The sequence below is a fragment of the Prionailurus viverrinus genome, chromosome C2 (assembly GCF_022837055.1).
Source record: "Prionailurus viverrinus isolate Anna chromosome C2, UM_Priviv_1.0, whole genome shotgun sequence".
Classification (NCBI taxonomy): Eukaryota; Metazoa; Chordata; class Mammalia; order Carnivora; family Felidae; genus Prionailurus; species Prionailurus viverrinus.
In genome coordinates, this window is record NC_062569.1 from 118,795,556 (window position 1) to 118,815,682 (window position 20,127).

The 20,127-nt window shown below is 33.8% G+C and overlaps 1 protein-coding gene across 1 annotated transcript in view; it reads right to left on the reverse strand.

Annotated features, from left to right (window-relative positions):
• Positions 1-2,322: 2,322 nt before the first annotated feature.
• The window catches only part of CSNKA2IP (casein kinase 2 subunit alpha' interacting protein), a 78,566-nt gene continuing 60,761 nt past the window's right edge, over positions 2,323-20,127 (reverse strand). Inside the window, exon 2 of the mRNA XM_047874047.1 lies at positions 2,323-5,531. Coding sequence (XP_047730003.1) covers positions 3,039-5,231 — 2,193 coding nt within the window. The 5' untranslated portion in view covers positions 5,232-5,531 and the 3' untranslated portion in view covers positions 2,323-3,038. The remainder of the gene's footprint in view (positions 5,532-20,127) is intronic.

The following is a 20,127-nucleotide window of genomic DNA, read 5'->3' on the forward strand; positions in this document are numbered from 1 at the left end:
AAGTGATGTGTGTCATCAAAAGAGAAGTTCAGGATGAATAAAACACTTGTCAAGTGTTTTCTAAAGTACTATCATGGTGAAGGCCATGAACACATTATCACATACATTAACTTTTTCTTCATCATCACTGATAAGCTATACATCAGCCAGCATTACATTTCATACTGAAATACTAGAAAGAAGCACTGTTAACATAAGAAATAAGACAAGGATGACTGCTATCATCAATAACAGTTTTATACATGTTCTCACCAAGATAAAAGGTACAAAGAACAATTCAAACTTATGGGAAAGAAGCAAACTGATGAAATGTTACTTATTTCAAAGAACTAAAAGAGGATGAAGACTTTCAAAAGCATTAATTCAATATCAACACTATTTTAGGGCATGCACTCTATGCCAAGGACTAGGTGAAAAAAATAATAGCACAAGAAGTTTTCAGTATAGTAAGTGAAAACAGATAAGAAACAATTACTTTACGATGTGGTTAAGAGCAGTACAAAGAACTAACACAGTTTTATGATAATAGGGAAGCCAACTAACCCTTATGTAAGTGCATCAGGAAAAGGCTTTCCAGAAGATGTCAAGACAAAACAGAGCCCTGTAGGATAAAACTGCATGTATGGGAAGATCTTTCTGAACAGCAGAATTTTCTCTTTAAGAGTGTAGGATGTGAGGCCAGGGAAATAAAAGCAAAATAAACTGTTGGGAATATATCAAACTAAAAAGTTTATGCACAGCAAAAAAACAATCAACAAAACTAAAAGGCAACCTACTGGATGGGAAAAGATATTTGCAAATGACATTTCTGATAAAGGGTTGATATCCACAATACATAAAGAACTGATACAACTCAAAACCCAAAAAGCAAATAATTCAATTGAAAACTCAGCAGAAAACACGAATAGACATTTCTCCACAGAAGGCATGTAAATGGCCAACAGACACATGAAAATGTTACTCATCAGCAGAGAATTTCAAATCAAAACTACAATGAGATATCACCTTATCTGTCAGAATGACTAAAATAGAAAACACAAGAAACAACAATTGTTGTCAAGGATGTGGAGAAAAAGGAATCCTCCTGCACTGTTGGTAGGAATATAAACTGGCACAACCATTGTAGAAAACAGTAGGTACATTTCTCAAAAAAATAAAAATAGAACTACCCTGTGATCTAGTAATCTCACTACTGGGTATTTACCGAAAAAATACAAAAACACTGATTCAAAGGAATATATGCACATCTATGTTTATTAGAGCATTACTTGCAGTAGCAAAATTATGGAAGCAGCCAAGGTGTCCATCAATGGATGAATGAATAAAGAAGAGTTGATATATATAATTAAATATTATTCAGCTATGAAAAGAAAGATTGAAATCTTGCCATTTGCAACTACATGTATGGAGCTAGACAGTATAATGCTAAGCAAAATAAGTCAGAGAAAGTCAAATATCATATGATCTCACTCATATGTGGAATTTAAGAGACAAAAAAAAAAGAACAGAGGAAAAAAAAAGAGACAGAGACAAACCAAGAAAAAGACTCTTAAATATAGAGAACAAACTGATGGTTACCAGAGGGGAGGGGAGTGGGGCAATGAAGGAAATAGGGGGTGAAGAACTTAACATAATGAAAAATAAATTAAATGATTTTAAAAAATCAGTTTAAAAACAGAGGCCTTGGTACATTCTGTGCATTTTAAAGCAATTAGTATGGCTGAATCATACTAGTTCAATCATAAAAGAAATTTAGACTTTCCCCAGAAAATACTGGCCAATGATGAAAGGACCCTAAGCAGTGGAGTGGCATTATCACATCTGTGTCTTACAACTGTGTTCAAAAGCTAGAAGTGCATGTTTAGGAGTTATTGCAGTAATCCTGGTGACAAATGGTTGTGACCACCACTAGGATAGTGGCAATGCTGGAATGTAGGAATAATAAGGCCATAGAACTCATAGACGTAGAGAGGAGCAGGCAATGAGAAAAAGAGTTAAACATAACTCTGCGATGAATGGTGGTTCATCCCATTGAAATAGGAACATTGGGGGCAAAGGATTATAAATGTAATGACCCGAACTGTAAATGTAAAGATAATAAATTCTGGTGGGTCATGCTGAGTTTGGGATGCCTGTGCCAAGTTCCAATTGGAAATTTCCAGTATACAGTCAGAAAGATGTTTGTGGAGCAGCATTGTGAGTCATTAGTGCATGCAAATGATACTAAATTTAGACCCTGGGGATTGAGATGATCACTTAAGGTGAGTAGGTTAAGACACCTCCCTTTTCTTCCCACTACCAGTAGACCCAGTGGCACAAAACCATTTTTAAAACATTTTTATTAACCCATTTTGGATGTATAGACAGAAGTGATGAACAGGCTTTAGAACCTATAATTTAAATATTGGCCCAGACCATAGGTAAAGTTGTTTGTACCAGTTAGTTATTCTCTCCTGAGATTTGTTAACTAAGGTTGAACAGATCGCTGGATTTCAGAGTGTAGGATCTTAGCATAGAAGAATTTTCCCTAGGAACACATAACTAGAAAGAGATTATCATAACTAGAGAAAACATTCCTCTCCATATACATTCTTATCTATTGAACATGATCTGAATTTTCTTTAGAGATAGGGAAACAGATTAGCATGAATTGGCTCACGGATACTGTCATTAGCATATTCTATGAGGAAAGAGAATAACAATGAGCTAGATACTGTTCAGGGCAAGACAAATGAGGTCTTTCTGGTTTATGGCCAATTATGATTAATTCGTGTAACAATGATTATACAGTGGCTACTATAAGCCGGGCATTTGGTTAAAAACCTGGGATTCAGTTTTGTCTCCTAGGAGATCACAGTCTATTATTTAACTAGAAAATAGACTTAAGAGTATTAGTTCCCCTTAACTAGGTGCTTCGTCAGCTAAAATATACAATCACACTTAATTATTACTAAGAATTTTAATAAGCATGATAAGAAATCAATCTCTAGTTTCAAAGAACTAAGAGGTCAATTGCTTTCAAAGAAACAAAAGTTAATTTAATCAATATTTCTCTCATTTTGAAACTTTGTCTGAAAAAATTTGAACAGCATCTTTGGTCCCTTTGGCCCTTTTACTGTGGTGCTATTCCTCATAGGCCTTGTTCTGGGAGATGGTGGTTGGTTTTGCTGTGGTTTCCCAGTAAGTGGCTGATGATTTTTACTACATACAAACTCAAGCCAGGAGACCCCTGGAGGCAATCGGTGGTAACTAAGCACCTTAGTGAACACACAACCTGAGACAGTAGATGTGGTAGACTCTTTGGAAGGAGGGGGTAAAGAGGGCACAGTTGGAGAAGAAGAGGAGGAGAAAGATGATGAAGAGGAGGAGGAGGATGTAGAGGATGAAGAGGATGTAGGCAGGGACTGCGGCTCAAAATTATTACTTTTCTTCACATAAAGTAGCCAGTCAATAGCCTGGGGTTGTTGGCTTACAACTCTGTCTTCAGAGGCTGCTGTCAGCCCATTGTTCTTCCTATTTAGCTCCTGGGTGATATCAGGTTCAGATGTAGAGAGAATTTGTATCTTTTCCATTCCTTCAAAGTTGTCTTCAGGGATTTCATCAGGCTGATTTTCTTTCACCGAGGATGGAAGACCAGATGAGGGAGAAATCTTTGGTATGGAGAGGAGAAAAACTAATTTCACTTCTATTCCCCTCTCAGAACTGAGCTCAGGTGTTGGGATGACAAATAGCGTTGCGCCATGAGGATCTTTCCTTCCCGTAAGATGGTTACATTGAGATTTTATGCAGGAAGCACAAGCTAAACATACTATATAATTTGATGAAAGTCGGGGACCAGGATGAGGATTTGGCCTTCCCCTCATTCTTCGAAAGAGAATCTGCCTACAGAGATCCCTCTGGATTCTGGTCTTGGAGAGGGAATTGACAATTTTATTTACAACATCATCAGGGACACTTCCACCTTTAACAATGCAGGGATGAATATAATCTAAATTCCATGATATTTCTTTATTTGATGCTGTCTTTGCACAAAGATCAAAGCTGCCTTTATTCTGGAATCTGGAGCCCAATGTTGAAGCAGCTATGCTCCTGATAAAGTGTTTAGAGCTTGATAATGATTGACCTGAGACATTTGGTTTATACTGGGGTGAAGATAAATCTGTGGCCCTGTATTTGTCATTTGGTGAAGAGGTATTCTGAAACTTGGAGTGACAAACTGGTGAGCTGAGGGTCCTGAAGTCCCGATTAAGTGTAAGCACTGTCTGAGATTTAGGTGGGAACAATGGCAAACTCTTAGTCTGGTGGACAGAATGTGCTAAAGGTGATTTCCTTGGTTTTGAATGGGACAATGGTAAGCTCAGAACAATGGAATTAGAGCTCAATGCAGCTGTTGTCTGAGGTTTGGAGTCAGATAATGGTGAGCTCAGAGCCATTTGATTGGATTCCAATGAACATGATGACTGAAGCAAGTCATGTATTTGAGATGTAGAGTTGAGTGATGGTGAGCTCAAAGATCTTTGATTGCGCTCTAATAAAGATGTCCAAAGGCCATCCAATGAAGATGTTTTCTGAGGCTTGGACTGTGGTAATGCTGCGCCAAGCACTCTTTGATTAAGTCCCAAAGAAGATGATTTCCAGAGGACATCTAGGGAAGGTGTTTCTTGATGTTTGGGGGGAAATAATGATGAACTTGAGACTCTTTGATTAGACTTCTGTGAAGTTGATGTCCAGCAAAAGTCTCGGGAAGATGTAGTCTGAGGTTTGGGGAGGGGTAATCGTGAGCTCAAGTTTGTTTGACTGGACTCCAGTGATGAAGATGTCTTATTAAGATCAAGTGAAGGTGTTGCCTGGAATTTACGGTGGATCAAAGGTGAGCTCAAGGCTCTCTGATTAGGCCGCAGTGAAGTTCTCTGGTGGGGGTCTAGTGCAGGTGTGTCCTGACGTTTGGATTGGGATAATGGTGCTTTTGGAGCCTTGTTATAGAAACCCTGTGAAATTGTGTCCTGAGACTTGGCAGAGGGCAATACTGAGCAGCTCTGCACCAACTTCTTAGAGTTAACTGGAGGTGCTGCAAGGTGATTACTATGGGATTGCACTCTGACCACAGGCAGCTTATTGGGTTGATTTAGTTTTTCACCTGTGTATTGATGTGTCAATGAATTGGTTGTGGCCAGTTGGTAAGAGTGTTCTAATGGCACAAATTGTTGATCATAATATGCCAATGGCTCCATCTTGTGCTAGTGGTAGAGGTCTTTTTGAAAGCAGCTGGCTTGTGGGATATTTTAGTAACTGAGTCTTTTAGCTGGATTCCATGGGCAAAGAATATTTTTAAATAAATAGTCTTTGGTAGTTTCCTACTTCTATCTTGTTTCCTCTCTGTTAATTCTCAAATATTACAGAGTGTCTCAATATTGAGGTATAGATGAGGTTGAAAAAATTATCACCATTTGAGATTCTCCTCTATCTTCTCTTTCATTCCCTAGAGCTTTCTCTCTCTCTCTCTCTCTCTCTCTCTTTTGAGGAAATAATACCTGTTAATAAAATAGTGAAGAGAGTTAAGAAGAGATCCTGATAGGGATATTAGTTTTCTCAAACAATTTGTTGTAGTGACTAGAGCATGGGCTTTATGTTAAATCCAAGTCAGCTACTCTATGTGTAACTTTTGAATTAAACTTTCTAAACCCCATTTGCATATCCATAAAATAAATGCGATATTTAATTTACTGAGCTAAAGACTAAATAAGATACAAAATGAATAGCATTGTCCAGGATATAATAGATGCTCAAATAAAAGGTAATAGCCATTTCTGGTACTCTTTTATTGATGGCTTAAGTAAAAAAAAAATCTATGATAAATTTGTTGCATGAAATAAGAAAATCTTAGAGAAAAGTGAAATGGAAGTGCTGAAATGTTGGTTTTCAATTTAGATTCAATTACCTGTTGTTATCACCTTTTAGCTTATTTCCAAAAGTCCATAATTCTAGTTGAAGGTTTACTGCATACCTTTCATACTGTTCTTATTTTTCACCAATGTATCTTTTGAAACCATTGCCTACTACCTTTTAAAACGAATGTCTTTGTTCATGTTTATTACTTTTTTTACTCTGGTGATCTCCATTCATTCTCTCATTTCTCTCCAGGCCTTCACTAAATTATTTTCTTTTCCTCTCACCTCAATATAGTGCTCAGTGTTTCATCACCAGGTCTCTTCCCTTTTTGTTTTATTCCTATGCAATCACACTAGTTGTTTTTTATTTAAAAATGAACTATAGAAACTTCACAAAAAAACAGAAATATATAGCTAGCCGAAAGTGATGCAAGCTCAGAAAAGATAGATGTGTTGCTTTTTAAAAGATGACACATAATAGAACATGACACTATTTTAGTGCATTTTCATGGCCAAGGGTTTGTTCTTCAGGTTTTAAGGCTAAGACACATGATATGACAAAAAACTGACAGTGATTGCAACAGACCTTAGGATCATCCAATAAAGTCATTAGCCCTAAGGCCCTTGAAGATGGGAACTGTTCAACTTTGGTTTCATGATCCTTTCTTATGCTTCCATGACTTACCAACCCAATTTCTGATGGACAAATTTATTCTTCATATATGCCACCTTATCCAATTAATTAACTATCAATTCTATTACTGCTAGAAGGTTTTCCCCTACATCAAGGTGTCTTTTCACTTAATTTTATGTACACCTATTTTAATATACTCTTACCTTATGTACTCTAATCTTATGTACATCTATTTTAAAATATGTCTTGTTGATATCATAATTCACTTGTTTTCAAGTCATGAGTCATTCCTTGTGGAATTCTCCAAGTACCAACAATGTTATTTACATGCCATTGACTTCCTAATCTTTTGTCTCTAGTGCTGGTTTCCTCTTTAGCTTCAAAACTATATTTTCAACTAATAATCAGACTTCTCTACCCCAAATTCCCAAAGACAGTTCAAACACAAAACACATAAAACTCAATAAAGTTACTTCTTCTTCTGGAGAAATCTTTTTCTATGTCTTCTATCTCAGTGTCTAAAGACTAGTTTTCTAATTCAGAATCCTTGAAATTATCCTGGACAGCTTCACACTCCAGAACAATTTACATACTAATATTGGCTGATCTTACCTCTTCCACATCTTAATTTACCTTTTCCTATCCAAAGCTACTATTTCAGTTTATACAATAGGCATATCTTGTGTAGACAAATTTATTACTAAATTAACTTCTATATATCTTTCCTCCATGACCTCACTCACTCTCTTCCATCTCTTCTTCCGGACACTCAAGAGGAAGTTTTTGCTACTGAAATACAGCTCTTGCTCACCTGAGGATTTCCTTCACTTTGCTTATATCTGTAGGAGTAATAAGCATTGAATTGAAGTTATTTGTGGTTGCTGGATTTTGTGTGGTGTGATTTGACACCCAGTTTTTTAAAGACAGCGAAAATGGTACATTCCACTGTGTGCTGTTTGGCACCCTAACATGCTTCTAATTGTTAATACAGAATAACTTCATGACCTTGAGGTATGCAAAGATTTCTTAAACAGAACACAAAAAGCAATAACTATTAAAAATTGATAAATTAAAACTAAGAGCTCCCAATTATCAAAATACACCATATTTAGAAAGAGTAAACGCAAATCAAAGAATGTGAAAAATATTTACGATACATAATATCTGAAAAATAAGGATATGGATATTATCATAGAATATTACATACACGATAACCTCTGCATGTTGCTAAGAAAAAAATACAGTCTGAATCATGTCAAAAACATGGCCAACCACTTCACAAATGAGGATATCCAGATGCTAGTGCTAAAGCTCAGCCTCATTGGAAACCAGTGAAGTGCATACTTAAAACACAGAGAGGTACTACAACACATTATCAGACTATGACTAAAGTAAAATAAAATGAAATAAAAACAGACAAAGTCAAGAATTTGTAACTATGTAGATTAATTAGTATTTATACACGCACACACACAACACACACACACACACACAATTATATTTCATACCTAGGTATAATCCAATAGGCATATAATGAGTGAATATTTGCACCAAAATACATGCCATAGGATGTTCAGTGAACATTATTCATAGTAGCTCAAAACTAGAATTTACTGTCAATCAGTAGCATAATATATAAATAAGATATGATATATTCATTCAATGAAATACCAAACAACAATGAAAATTAGCAGAAAGTCTAGCACCATGCAACTACATGGATGAATTTCACTTACAAAATGTTGAATGAAAAGAATAATATGCACAAAAAATACCTTAAAATTTTACATATGAAAGTAAAAGATAAGGTCATACTAACTATGATCTTAAAAGCCAAGCTAATACATTTGGGAAGGTACAGATTAGGAGAGAACAAAACTTCTAGGGTGGTGGTAATATTCTGTTTCTTGACCTGGATGATGGTTGTATGGGTGAACTCATTCTGTGATAATTGAGCTCTAACACTTACACTATGTGTATTTTTGTATGTTTCTTAACTTCAATAAAAAGTTAAAAAATGCATAAGTTGATGCTAATTTGAAAAGACACATCTGAAACAAAATTGCACTGAAAGGTGAAACATTAAAGGATGAACCAAGATCTGGCACCCAGATGTAATGAGAACTTGAGAAAAAAAAGAAGTAGAAGAATGTGATGTGGAAATCCTGCTATCATATGTAGAGGAATAAAGAAATTCAAAACAAATGGAACTAACAAAAATCTATTTAAGACAAAAACCAGAGAAAAATAGCATTTCTGAATGTTTTTCACTTCACAGCACTAACACAGCAAATGGCACTCTCATTTTAAAGAATGTGTTTTTCTGTAACTATGGAAGAAAATGAATACCACTTAAGAAAAAATTAACCCACAAATAGTCTTTGTGCCCAAATTCTCTTTACAGTTGGGTTCTTTCAAACTTTCAGTGAAATGATTCACATAGTGTTATATAACCCTTTCCAGAATATAATAAATACTGAAATAGTCTAAGTTTGTTCTGTGAAACTGCTGTACATAATTCTAATATTAAACTGTGACAAAAAATTTCAAAGAGAAAAATAAAATGTCACTTATTTCATATGCAAAATTCCTAAATAGAATAAAAAATTTAATTTAACATTACAATAAAGTAACAATAAACTATCACCAACTGGATCTTATTCATACAATGTAATGATTTATTAGTAAACATTATAATTCATCATGTTCATAATTCAAAATAAATACTAATAGATGCTCAAAAAGTCACTTTATAAAATCCAACCTCCCCTCCTCATTAAACCCAGTAAAGCTATTAAGAAAAAACTAGTTATTTAATGAAAACAAACTTCAATCTGAAAGCACACTTAAATCATTCAGTTGATATTGAACTATGAGCTAGTCCCACTATAGGCTGATAATAGACAAGCATATTAATCATGAAGTCACTATTACACTTTTACATTATTTGGGAAGATCTAGCCAATGTAATAAAGAAAAAAAAATAGGAAAAAATCTATTGAAAAGGTGAAAATTATATTATCTATGTATATTATATGATTAAAAATTCTATTTAGAATAAAGAAAACCTGACTGAATCGAGAATATATTAAAATTCAGAAAGTTCAATGAAATCAGTTTACTAAATCTGTACATATGAATCAAGAATTTTTCTAAATGTCAACACTTAACAGGATATATGATGACCATAGACACTTTATATATAATTTGTTCTAATAATTCAATAAAAATACAAATATCCTATTGCAAAAATGAGCAATTACTTGAAAATTTTATAGAGAAGAAATACAAATGCCTAGTAATCAAAGAAAGCCAACAGTTTACTGCATCTGCTTCTCTTGTATCTTTCAATTCTTTTTCCAACGCACAGATGCTCCATGCTCCTTCATTCTACTTCCTTTTTCAAAACATGTTTCGAATAAATAGAAAAATTACCATTGGAAATTTCAGTAACCTTTTCATTAATGGATAGAAACAAGCAGAAAATCAGTAAGATTTTGTATTTCAAGATTTGAAAAGACACTATCAATTAACTAGACCTAACTGATATTCATAGAACATTTCACTCCAAAACATTTTTCTCAAGTGCACATGGAATATGCACCAAAACTTTGTGGACCATACAACAAATTTCAATAAATTCAAATGGGTTTAATCATACATAATATGTTCTTGAATTTGGCAATGAAAGTAATTATAATCAATAACAAAAAATATATGAAAAAATAACCAGACATTTAGTATAAAAGAATATATTTCTAAATAACCCATGGGATAAAGAATTCAAAAAGGAAGTTAAGAATTATTTTGCAATAAATTAAAATAAATATAGGCTATATAAAAATGTGTAGGATGCTGCTAAAGCAGAACTTATGAGGGGGATATATCTGTAGCATTAAATAACCATATTAGAAAAGAAGAAAGTTTTCAAACCAAGGACATTAGCTTGCTTGTTAAGCAAAGAGAAAAAAAGAATATTAAGCCAAAATTAAGTAGAAAAAAATATTAGAAGAGAAATTAATAATATAGAAACCAGAAAATCAAGGATACCAAAAGCTGGTTGATTTCAATAAAACTGAAAACATTTAGTCAGACATGTCAGGAAGAAAAAAGGAGAGAGAAATAAGTTACAAATACCAGGAATGAGGTGATATTACTACCAACTGTACAATATTGAAAAGAATAATAATGTAATACTATGAATATTATGCCAATATATTAGACAAGTCGGATGAAAGAAACATACTCTTGAAAGACACAAACTGCCAACACTCACTCAAAAATAAATTCTAAAACTAAGGATCCCTATATTTATTAAAGACATTGAATTTCAGTTTAAAACCTTCCCACAAAGAAAACTTCAGACTCTGATGGCTTCATTGGTGCACTGTAACAAACATTTAAGGAAGAAATAATTCCAATTCTGTACATACTCTTCTAGAAAATTAAAATGGAAAATTTTCTTCATAACTCATCCTATGAATCAAGTACTACCCTGACACCAAAACCAAACAAAAACATTACTAGACAAAAAAAAAACAAAAACAAAAACAAAAAAACACTGTATACGGATGTTATTGAGATAAATGCATAAATCCCAAACTTTTACCAAGTCAAATCCAACAACATAAAAAAGATAATCCGGGGCGCCTGGGTGGCGCAGTCGGTTAAGCGTCCGACTTCAGCCAGGTCACGATCTCGCGGTCCGTGAGTTCAAGCCCCGCGTCAGGCTCTGGGCTGATGGCTCAGAGCCTGGAGCCTGTTTCCGATTCTGTGTCTCCCTCTCTCTCTGCCCCTTCCCCGTTCATGCTCTGTCTCTCTCTGTCCCAAAAATAAATAAACGTTGAAAAAAAAAATTAAAAAAAAAAAATAAAAAAGATAATCCACGTTCCCCAAATCCACGGTCCCAATCTTATCACAAGAAAACATCAAACAAGCCCAAATTAAGAAAAATTCTATAAGATATTTCACCAATACTCCTTAAAACTGTCAAAGTCATGAAAAAAAGGGGGGTAAGATAGAGAAATTATTACATACTAGAAAAAAATCTAAACATAATAACTAAATGCAATGTAGTATCTGGATTGGATCCTGGATCAGCAAAAAGACATTAATGGAAAAAATGGTGAAATTCTATTAAAATCTATAGTTCAATTAATAATATTGTACAAATGTTAATGTCTTTGTTTTGATAAATGTGCAATGGTAATGTAAGATGTTAACATTAGGAAAATCTGAGTGAAGAGTTAGAATGCAAAACAGCTAGAATAGACAAAACAGCTTTGAAAAAGAAGAAAATTGGAAGGCCAACATTACCTGACTTCAAAACTTATTCAAAAGCAACAACAGTTGGGGCGCCTGGGTGGCTCAGTCAGTGGGGTATCTGGCTTCCACTCAGGTCATGATCTCACGGTTTGTGGGTTTGAGCCCCACATCGGGCTCTGTGCTGACAGCTCGGAGCCTGGAGCCTGCTTCGGATTCTGTGTCCCCTTTACTGTCTGTCCCTCCCCCACTCACACTCTGTTTCTCTCGCTCTCTCTCCCTCTTCCTCAAAAATAAATTTAAAAATTTTTTTAAAAAAGCAACAACAGTCAAAATGGTCTCTATGGGCATAAAGGTAGACCAGATCAATGGAACATGAATAGGAAGTTCAGAAATACACCCACATATATATGGATAGCTGATTTTTTTAGAAGGTGTAAAAGCAATTCAATGGAAAAGTATCCTTCCAAATGATGCTGTAATCATTGGATTTATATCTGCAAAATGTGTGTATGTATATATATATATATACACACACACACACATACACACACACACACACACACACACATATATATATATATATATATATATGAAATTCGACCCATACCTCAAATTATACATGAAAATCAATTCATAATGGGATTACAGATCTAACATAAAACCTCAATTTACAAACATTCTAGAAGAAAAGATAGGAGAAAACCTTTGTGACTTTGAATTGGGGACAGATTTTTAGATGTGACACCAAAAACAATGAATAAAAGAACAAATGAATAAATTGAACTCCACCAAAAATTAAAAACTTCTGCTCTTCATAAGGCCCCTTTGGGAAAATGAACAGGTAAGCTAAAAATGCAGGGAAACATGTGCAAAAATATCTGACAAAGCACATGTTATCAAGAGTATACAGAGAAATCTCAAAACACAAAAAGAAAGCAAGTGATCCAATAAAAAAAAAAAAAAATGGGCAAGATATTTGGACAGCTCTCCAAAGATGATATGTGAATGGGAAACAAACACATGAAAAGATACTCAACATCATTAGTCATTAGGAAATGCAAATTTAAACCACATGAGATACAACTAAATATCTATTAGAGCTGCTAATTTTTTTTAAGTTCACCTACTAAGTGTTGACAAGAATATGGAAGAAATGGAACTCTGATACACTGCTGGTGGGAATTTAAAATAGCCCAAGAGGTACCTGGGTGGCTCAGTCGGTTAAGTGTTTGACTTCAGCTCAGGTCATGATCTCACCATTCATGGGTTCGAGCTCTGCATCAGGCTCTGTGCTGACATCCTAGATTCTCTGTCTCCCCCTCTCTCTGCCCCTCTCCAGCTTGTGTCCACTCTCTCAAAAATAAATAAACATTAAATAAATAAATAAATACATACATACACACATACATACATATATACATAAAACAGCCCAAGAAGTTTAGAAAATAGTTTAACCATTTCTTAGAAAGCTAAGTATTACATGTATCATACCATCCAGCCATTCCACTCCTAGTATTTATCCAAGAGAAAAGAAAGTACACATCCATAAAAAGACCTGTAGAAATATGTTCACTGAGCTTTAGTTTAAAAGTCCAAAACTGAAAATTATCCAATGTCCTTCAGCAGGTGAATTAATCAACAATTTACAGTAGCCTCATATAATGGAATACCACTACTTCTAATCTCAGGAATCCCATCTTCAGCTGAGAATTTAGGAGCAAAATTATTGCAAATTGATAGGCAAAAAAAAGTATATGAAACAAAAAGAGTATGACAAACCAACCTCATTTAATATCTCAAATGTAAGACCTCTGAACAAAGACAATTCAATGAGGCAAATGCTTTGTGTTCTCAATAAACCATCAAAATAGAAATATGTGTATGCTCCAAGTTTAAAAAAAAATCAAAAAGGCCTCCAGAAAACCCATACAATAAAAATATAAATGCATAGATGCCTTAAAAATTGGTAAAGATTGGTTTGGCATTTATAAATAGTATTCTTGGTGTACATATAGATTAATATTCCAGCAATTTCAAATTGAGTTAATAAAGCATGCAATAATTGTTTTAACCTAGCATTATTTGTTTTCATCTGTTTAATTGTTTGGTGTCTCCTGTCTGCAAAACTCTCAACATCTAAAATACCCTTAGGCCTATATCATTTTTATAACTCAAAAGATTTGAATTTAGAGAATTTCTTGGAAGTCAAGTCTTCAGCACTAGAGTCAAAGATTGATCGCTCAGAGAGGATAATCCTCTTTTGGGAGCCCACTGCATAAGATGCACTGGTTCAGGTATACAGAAGACTTCAGAAGAAATCTCTGTAATCCAAGGCTTATCTCTAGCCTGACATGTGTATTTGACATTAGTACCTGACATTTCTACTTTGAGCTCAGACATTCTGTTCTCATCTTTTTCCAAATATAAACCCACAAAAATCTCTCAGATTCATACTCCAGGGCTATGTTCTCTGAACTCTGTTATACCTGCATATACATGCACAGTCATCTAGACATATTCCTGATTGTAAACAAGTCTCTCCCCCAAGAGAAGTTTCATAAAAACTAAAAATACGACTGTTTCAATGATTCTTAGAAAAGAAACTTGAGCTACTTTCATGCTAGACAATCTTGTAGGGTCTATACTATTTACATTCCCTGTGAGGAGAAGTAATACTGAAAGACTATGTCCTAATGCACAGAAAAATAAATATAATTCTTGGGCTACCATTTCCACAAAGAGCTCTACAACTCTCTATTCAGAGTAAGAGCTTTGAGAAAATTCTGCCATGTTTTACCTGAAATCAAGGTACTTTTTAGGATGAGCATTATACATAAGTGATGAATCACTGGGTTCTACTCCTGAAACCAATACTACGCTGTATGTTAACTGACTTGAATTTAAATAAATACATTTTTTTAAAAAGCTGTCACCCAAATACACGGATCTGTTAGTGGAGTGGAAATTAAGCCACTCTACCATGAGTTCTACAGAAATCTATCCATCACCATGCAGCTGTATTCAACATTGTCTATCCTCTCTGTCATCATGTTCTGGAAAACTTCAAGAATTATGGGCTTGGTATGCAAAGAGTTGAGTCAGCCCAGTCTAGATATGTTTTAGATAATATGCTTTATAAAAATCCATTAATTTTTATGCTTGTGATTTTTTTTGGTTTCAATTTCAGGAAAACTATTTAAATATTCTGAGGATAAAGGTAATACATATTTATTATAGAAAACTTAGAAAAGAATATGATCAAGAAAATAAAAATCATCCATAATCCCACCATCCAGAGTTATTGTGTGTATATCATTCCAATGTTTCTATGTATCTTCATTTTTACACAAATATAAGGTACTTATTTTCTTTTTTGTTTGGTTAGTGAAATACCACAGATATTTGTATATATTTAACTATTCTTCTCAAACATAATTTTAACTGATGTCCAAAAGTGCATCATTGTATTTCTACTATTTAAAAGCAAGGCTTTGAAGATCATTATTCCAGCCAATATTTTTGTACATCTCTGCTTCTTTTAGATTACTTTTTTAATGATAAAATTTTATATGTTAAGACTTTAAAATATTTTGATAAATTTTCCTCCAGTGAATTTGTAAAAAGTAAAAACAAAAATGCATTCCCATCAGTAAGAGATAAGTGACATTTACTTACTTTGCAAATTCTGGATCTAGAATATTTCAGACATTTTTCTCTTTGCTGGCCTCTACCCCATGACCACTTATTTAAATATCCATATTTTAAATATCAGCTAAATTTTGACTACCTATATTTCTCTATTTGTTAAGTCCTTGGTCCTTTTATTTACCCATGGTTCAGTAAGTGTGTTCATATGTTTGTTATTGAATGTAAGGGTTGTTTATATATTATGTCTACCTTTTGTCACAAATATTGCAAATACTTCCCTTACATAGTTTGCCTTAAAAAATTAATCATACCTGGGAGATAGGCTCTGATCCACCCAATATGATCATTTCATTCAAGATTTATATTTTTAGGAGTCTTTACTTATGACATATGTGAGAATATAAACAGGAGCTCCAACAAGTTAGTATGTACAACAAATCCACAAGATGCCAAAGAAAGTGATGTCTTATAATGTCAAAATGATTAATTATAATAATCATCAAGCTGTTCAACATAAAGGCACAATTTAAAAGTTTTGAGGTTCTTTCCATGTTACCTTCAAGTAACAAAAGCCTGTGTGTGTGTGTATGTGGATGTGTGTATTGTCAAATCAAGAATGTTTTACACTTTCATAGTCATGGTTTTATGAAATGTGTGAACTTCTCTGTTCAGATGAGAAGTCCAGTAAAGCTTCAAAGAAGGAGAGAGAAATGAACTGGATTTTTTAATAATCATTTCACCATTGAAAGTCAGGGGAAAAGCATCTTAAGAAAAGGCACAAAAGTATGAAAGAACCTAAAACATTCAGGGACAATGAGAAATTCACTATGGCAGTAACACAGGTTACTGGAAGAGGGCAAGTGATGAATCTTGGAAAGATGAGGATGGAAGCAGACGAAGAAGGGCTCTGTATGTAGTCCTAAAAACTACAGATCTTATCCTGGAGGTAACTGTTGAGTAGAGGAAACAATCAACTAGAGAAGTGAGACCATTAAGATGAATGTGAATAATCAGACTGTAGACCCCCTAGGTAGGAACCAAGTAGCACAGGGTCTTGCTAATTGGCTTCTCGCTGCTAATACAAAGTTTATTGACGTCAGCGTGTTTTATCAGAAGTGTATATACTTTAAAAGTCAGTTGTGTAATTTGGTATTAAGGTCACAACATTATTGGCCTATCAGTTTTATTTGAAAATCAACATAGCCTTTGAGATTGAGGTTTAAGATATCTCTTCAAAGCCAATAAATCATCTGTAAATCAATTGCCCTGTAACAATATTTCTAACAAATGATTGAATGGAACTAGATGCTGGACTATGCCATGCTATACTCTCTGGGCTAAATTTACATGAACATCTCTTCTTTTTTAATGAAGTCACACTTTAACAGTATATTGGACAATCCAAATATCTAGACTACAGAAAAATTAAAACTATCAATGATAACGAAACAATGGATCGAGTTTTCATAAGATCAAACATTTGTACCAGCAACTTTCTTCTTGGAAATAGTCACTAGGTTTAAAATAGCAGTGACAATAATATAAGGGAAATGTGATATACAGGTCTCTAGAAAGCAGCTGTGCAAACAAAGAGAAGGACCTTATGGAAAACCATGACACATTAAGAGACCTGTTGATTACACTGCATGTCTAATTCAAGATATTTTGCTTATACAAAACCAAGAACATAGCCTCCAATGGATAATTTGGTAGGTTACACATTGCCTTCATATTGCTTGATTTGTGTTTTTCACTTAACAGAACACCCCTTGCTGTCTGAATCTAAAATGATTAGATTTCAGTAATGCAGATTTTGTTCCAAATGCATTAAACTAGTTAATGCATATACATAACATTTCTATATGTTCATGTATTTGACAATAGCCTACTGCTAACCATTTTAAGATAAGAATGAAATAGGATATTTTAAAATATCATATTTGTCAAAAAGCTAGCAATATTAATCTTTTCCAAGTTCAAGAGATTAGTTTTCTCATCATGACAACAAACCAAAATATTGTCATGATGGCAGGTGACATTTCTGAAATTTACTGCATATAAGCACTGCATAACCTTTTCCTTATTTTCATAAGCATAGAAGACTTTTGAAATAAGCTGCTATTAATGTCTTCACCTAAATTTTCACTAGTTTAGATCATTTTTTAAAAAGGCTTCCATGTAAAAGATGAATCTAATTCTTCTATGCCCTTGATTTTATGATGAAAAGATTTTCATCTGAGCTCCAGGGCTACTCTTTGTTCAGAATTTCTTCAGATAAGCTTATTATAAACAAATATAAATCAACTTTTGGTTTGTTCATTTACTTAGTTAATATCTTGTTTTAAGATGTACAAATTTTAAAATTCTTCCTATGAGTCTATCCTGCAACATTGTCTCTTGGAAGCATTATCTATAATATACTACAAAAGGAATTTTGTTATATATATATTTTAAACCAGAACATCAAAAGTATGAACAAAAAAATGAAAATTTCTATTTAGACCTTTGATATCACAAATAAATCAAGATGATTCCATTACTCTGTTACTATTTTCTATCCCTCTACTTCCCAAATATTTCTATTCATCGAAAACTGGAGAGTGGCAAATGAAGTCATATAGAAACTATTGTGGTGAAATTAATAATAGACAGCATTTCCCCAGTTCTTGCTGTATGCATGAACTCTTTTACTCCTCTATAACAACCCTTTTCAGTAGGTATTGATAGTAACTCCTTTTTTATGAAGAACAGTGGCCTGGCCCTGTGGGCCACACACACTAGGTTTGACTTCATGATTTTTCTCTTCAAAGGTGGATAAGAAACATCCTTTCAGGTACTCTCTGGATATAGAAGGACATTTGATTTCTGTTTCTCTATCTTTAAAAGATAAATAACCTTCAGAATCATGATCTCCTCTCTGCCTCTCCCTCGACTGCTGCCAGCATCTGTTTTTAGTCATGCTCTACATACCTTCCAAGGCTTTTCTCTTCATCTTCCTGACCTTTTCTCTCTGACCCGCATCTATGCACCTCTTTTCTCAATTTGCACAACTCCTACTCCTAAACCCTTCTTCTATTTCCTATCAAGCCCATTGTTTTTATATGCTTCCTCACTTATAATACTATCAAAAATTGCTATGTCAACAATTTTAAACATTTGAGGCAAAATCCAGATTTTATATTGAACAGCAGTGCCAAACACCAGAGATTTAACATAAACAATATGTTTACAAACCCACTTGTACTGAATAGAATATTTTTTAACTTATACAGCTTGCCAGAGTATTGAATGTGTATAAGAGACAACAATCATTAAAATCATTAAATCTGAAACATAATGCGCTATATTATTTTCACAACTTCCTTAGGATGGATTTACCTGAGTCTGGAATTTGTATATTAGAATTATTTTTTAAAAAAGCAAACATATATGTAGTTCTCGTTTTACGCAAGTTGAAAGATGTATTATGAAAGCAATTAGGTAGAAAAAAGTTTGTTTATAGTATAAAAAATTACAGTGAAAACATCTCAATTTTTAATTAATTAATCATAACATATGATTACTGATTGAATCCAGGTTTCAGTGTATTAAGATATATAACAAAGACTTTTTAAGAACTCATTGTAATCAGGAAAAAAATATGCAACAGGGTTAAACAATTTTCATATTTTTCCTTTTTTAATGTTTATTTATTTTGAGAGAGAGTGCATGCACCTGTGTGCTCACGCGCATGAGCGGTTGGAGGGGCAGAGAGAAAGGGAGAGAGAATCCCAAGCAAAAGTTGCTAGGTCAACAATTTTAAGCATTTGAGGCAAAATCCAGATGTTTATATTGCACAGTAGTGCCAAACACCCGACATTTAACATAAACAGTATGTTTACAAACCCTGTGCTTATGGCACAATACAAGGCTTGAACTCACAAATCATGAGATCATGAGCTGAGCCAAAATCAAGAGCTGGACGCTTAACCGACTAAGCCACCCAGGTGCTCCAATAATTTTCATATTTGTGATAAGACAGTTTAAAGAAAATCTTGGTCACTTAGCATAATCTAGGTCCATCCATGTTGTCACAGACAAATACTATATGATTTCACTGATATGTGGAATCTAAAAACAAAACAAAACCCAAACACTTAAATCCAGAGAACAAACTGGTGGTTGCCAGAGGGGAGGTAGCCAGAGAAATAGGCAGAATAGGTGAAGGGGTTAAGAGGTACTAACTTTCAATTATAAAATAAATAAGTCACAGAGATGAAAAGTACAACATAGGGAATAAGGTCAATAATATTGTAATAACATATGGTGATAGATGGTGACTACACCTACCATGGTGAAGACTGAATAATGTATAGAATTGTTGTATAAATATGATGTACACCTAAAACTAATATAATATTGTGTGTCAATTATACTTCAATAAAATTTTTTTAAGTCTAGGTCAAGTATATCAAAATTATAGCTCCAACTATGTTGTTTTATAGCTCTATGATCTTGGATAAATTATCTAAATTCTAGAAACCTTAGTTTTCTCATCTGTAAAATAAAAATAGTAGTGGTTATTTCATATTTGCTGTGAGGAATAAATGAGAAGATGTAGTTAAAATATCTGGTAGAATGTCTAGGAAAGCATATATGATTAATAAATTGTCATTTTATTATTACAAAATAATTACCACTGTCTCATTATAT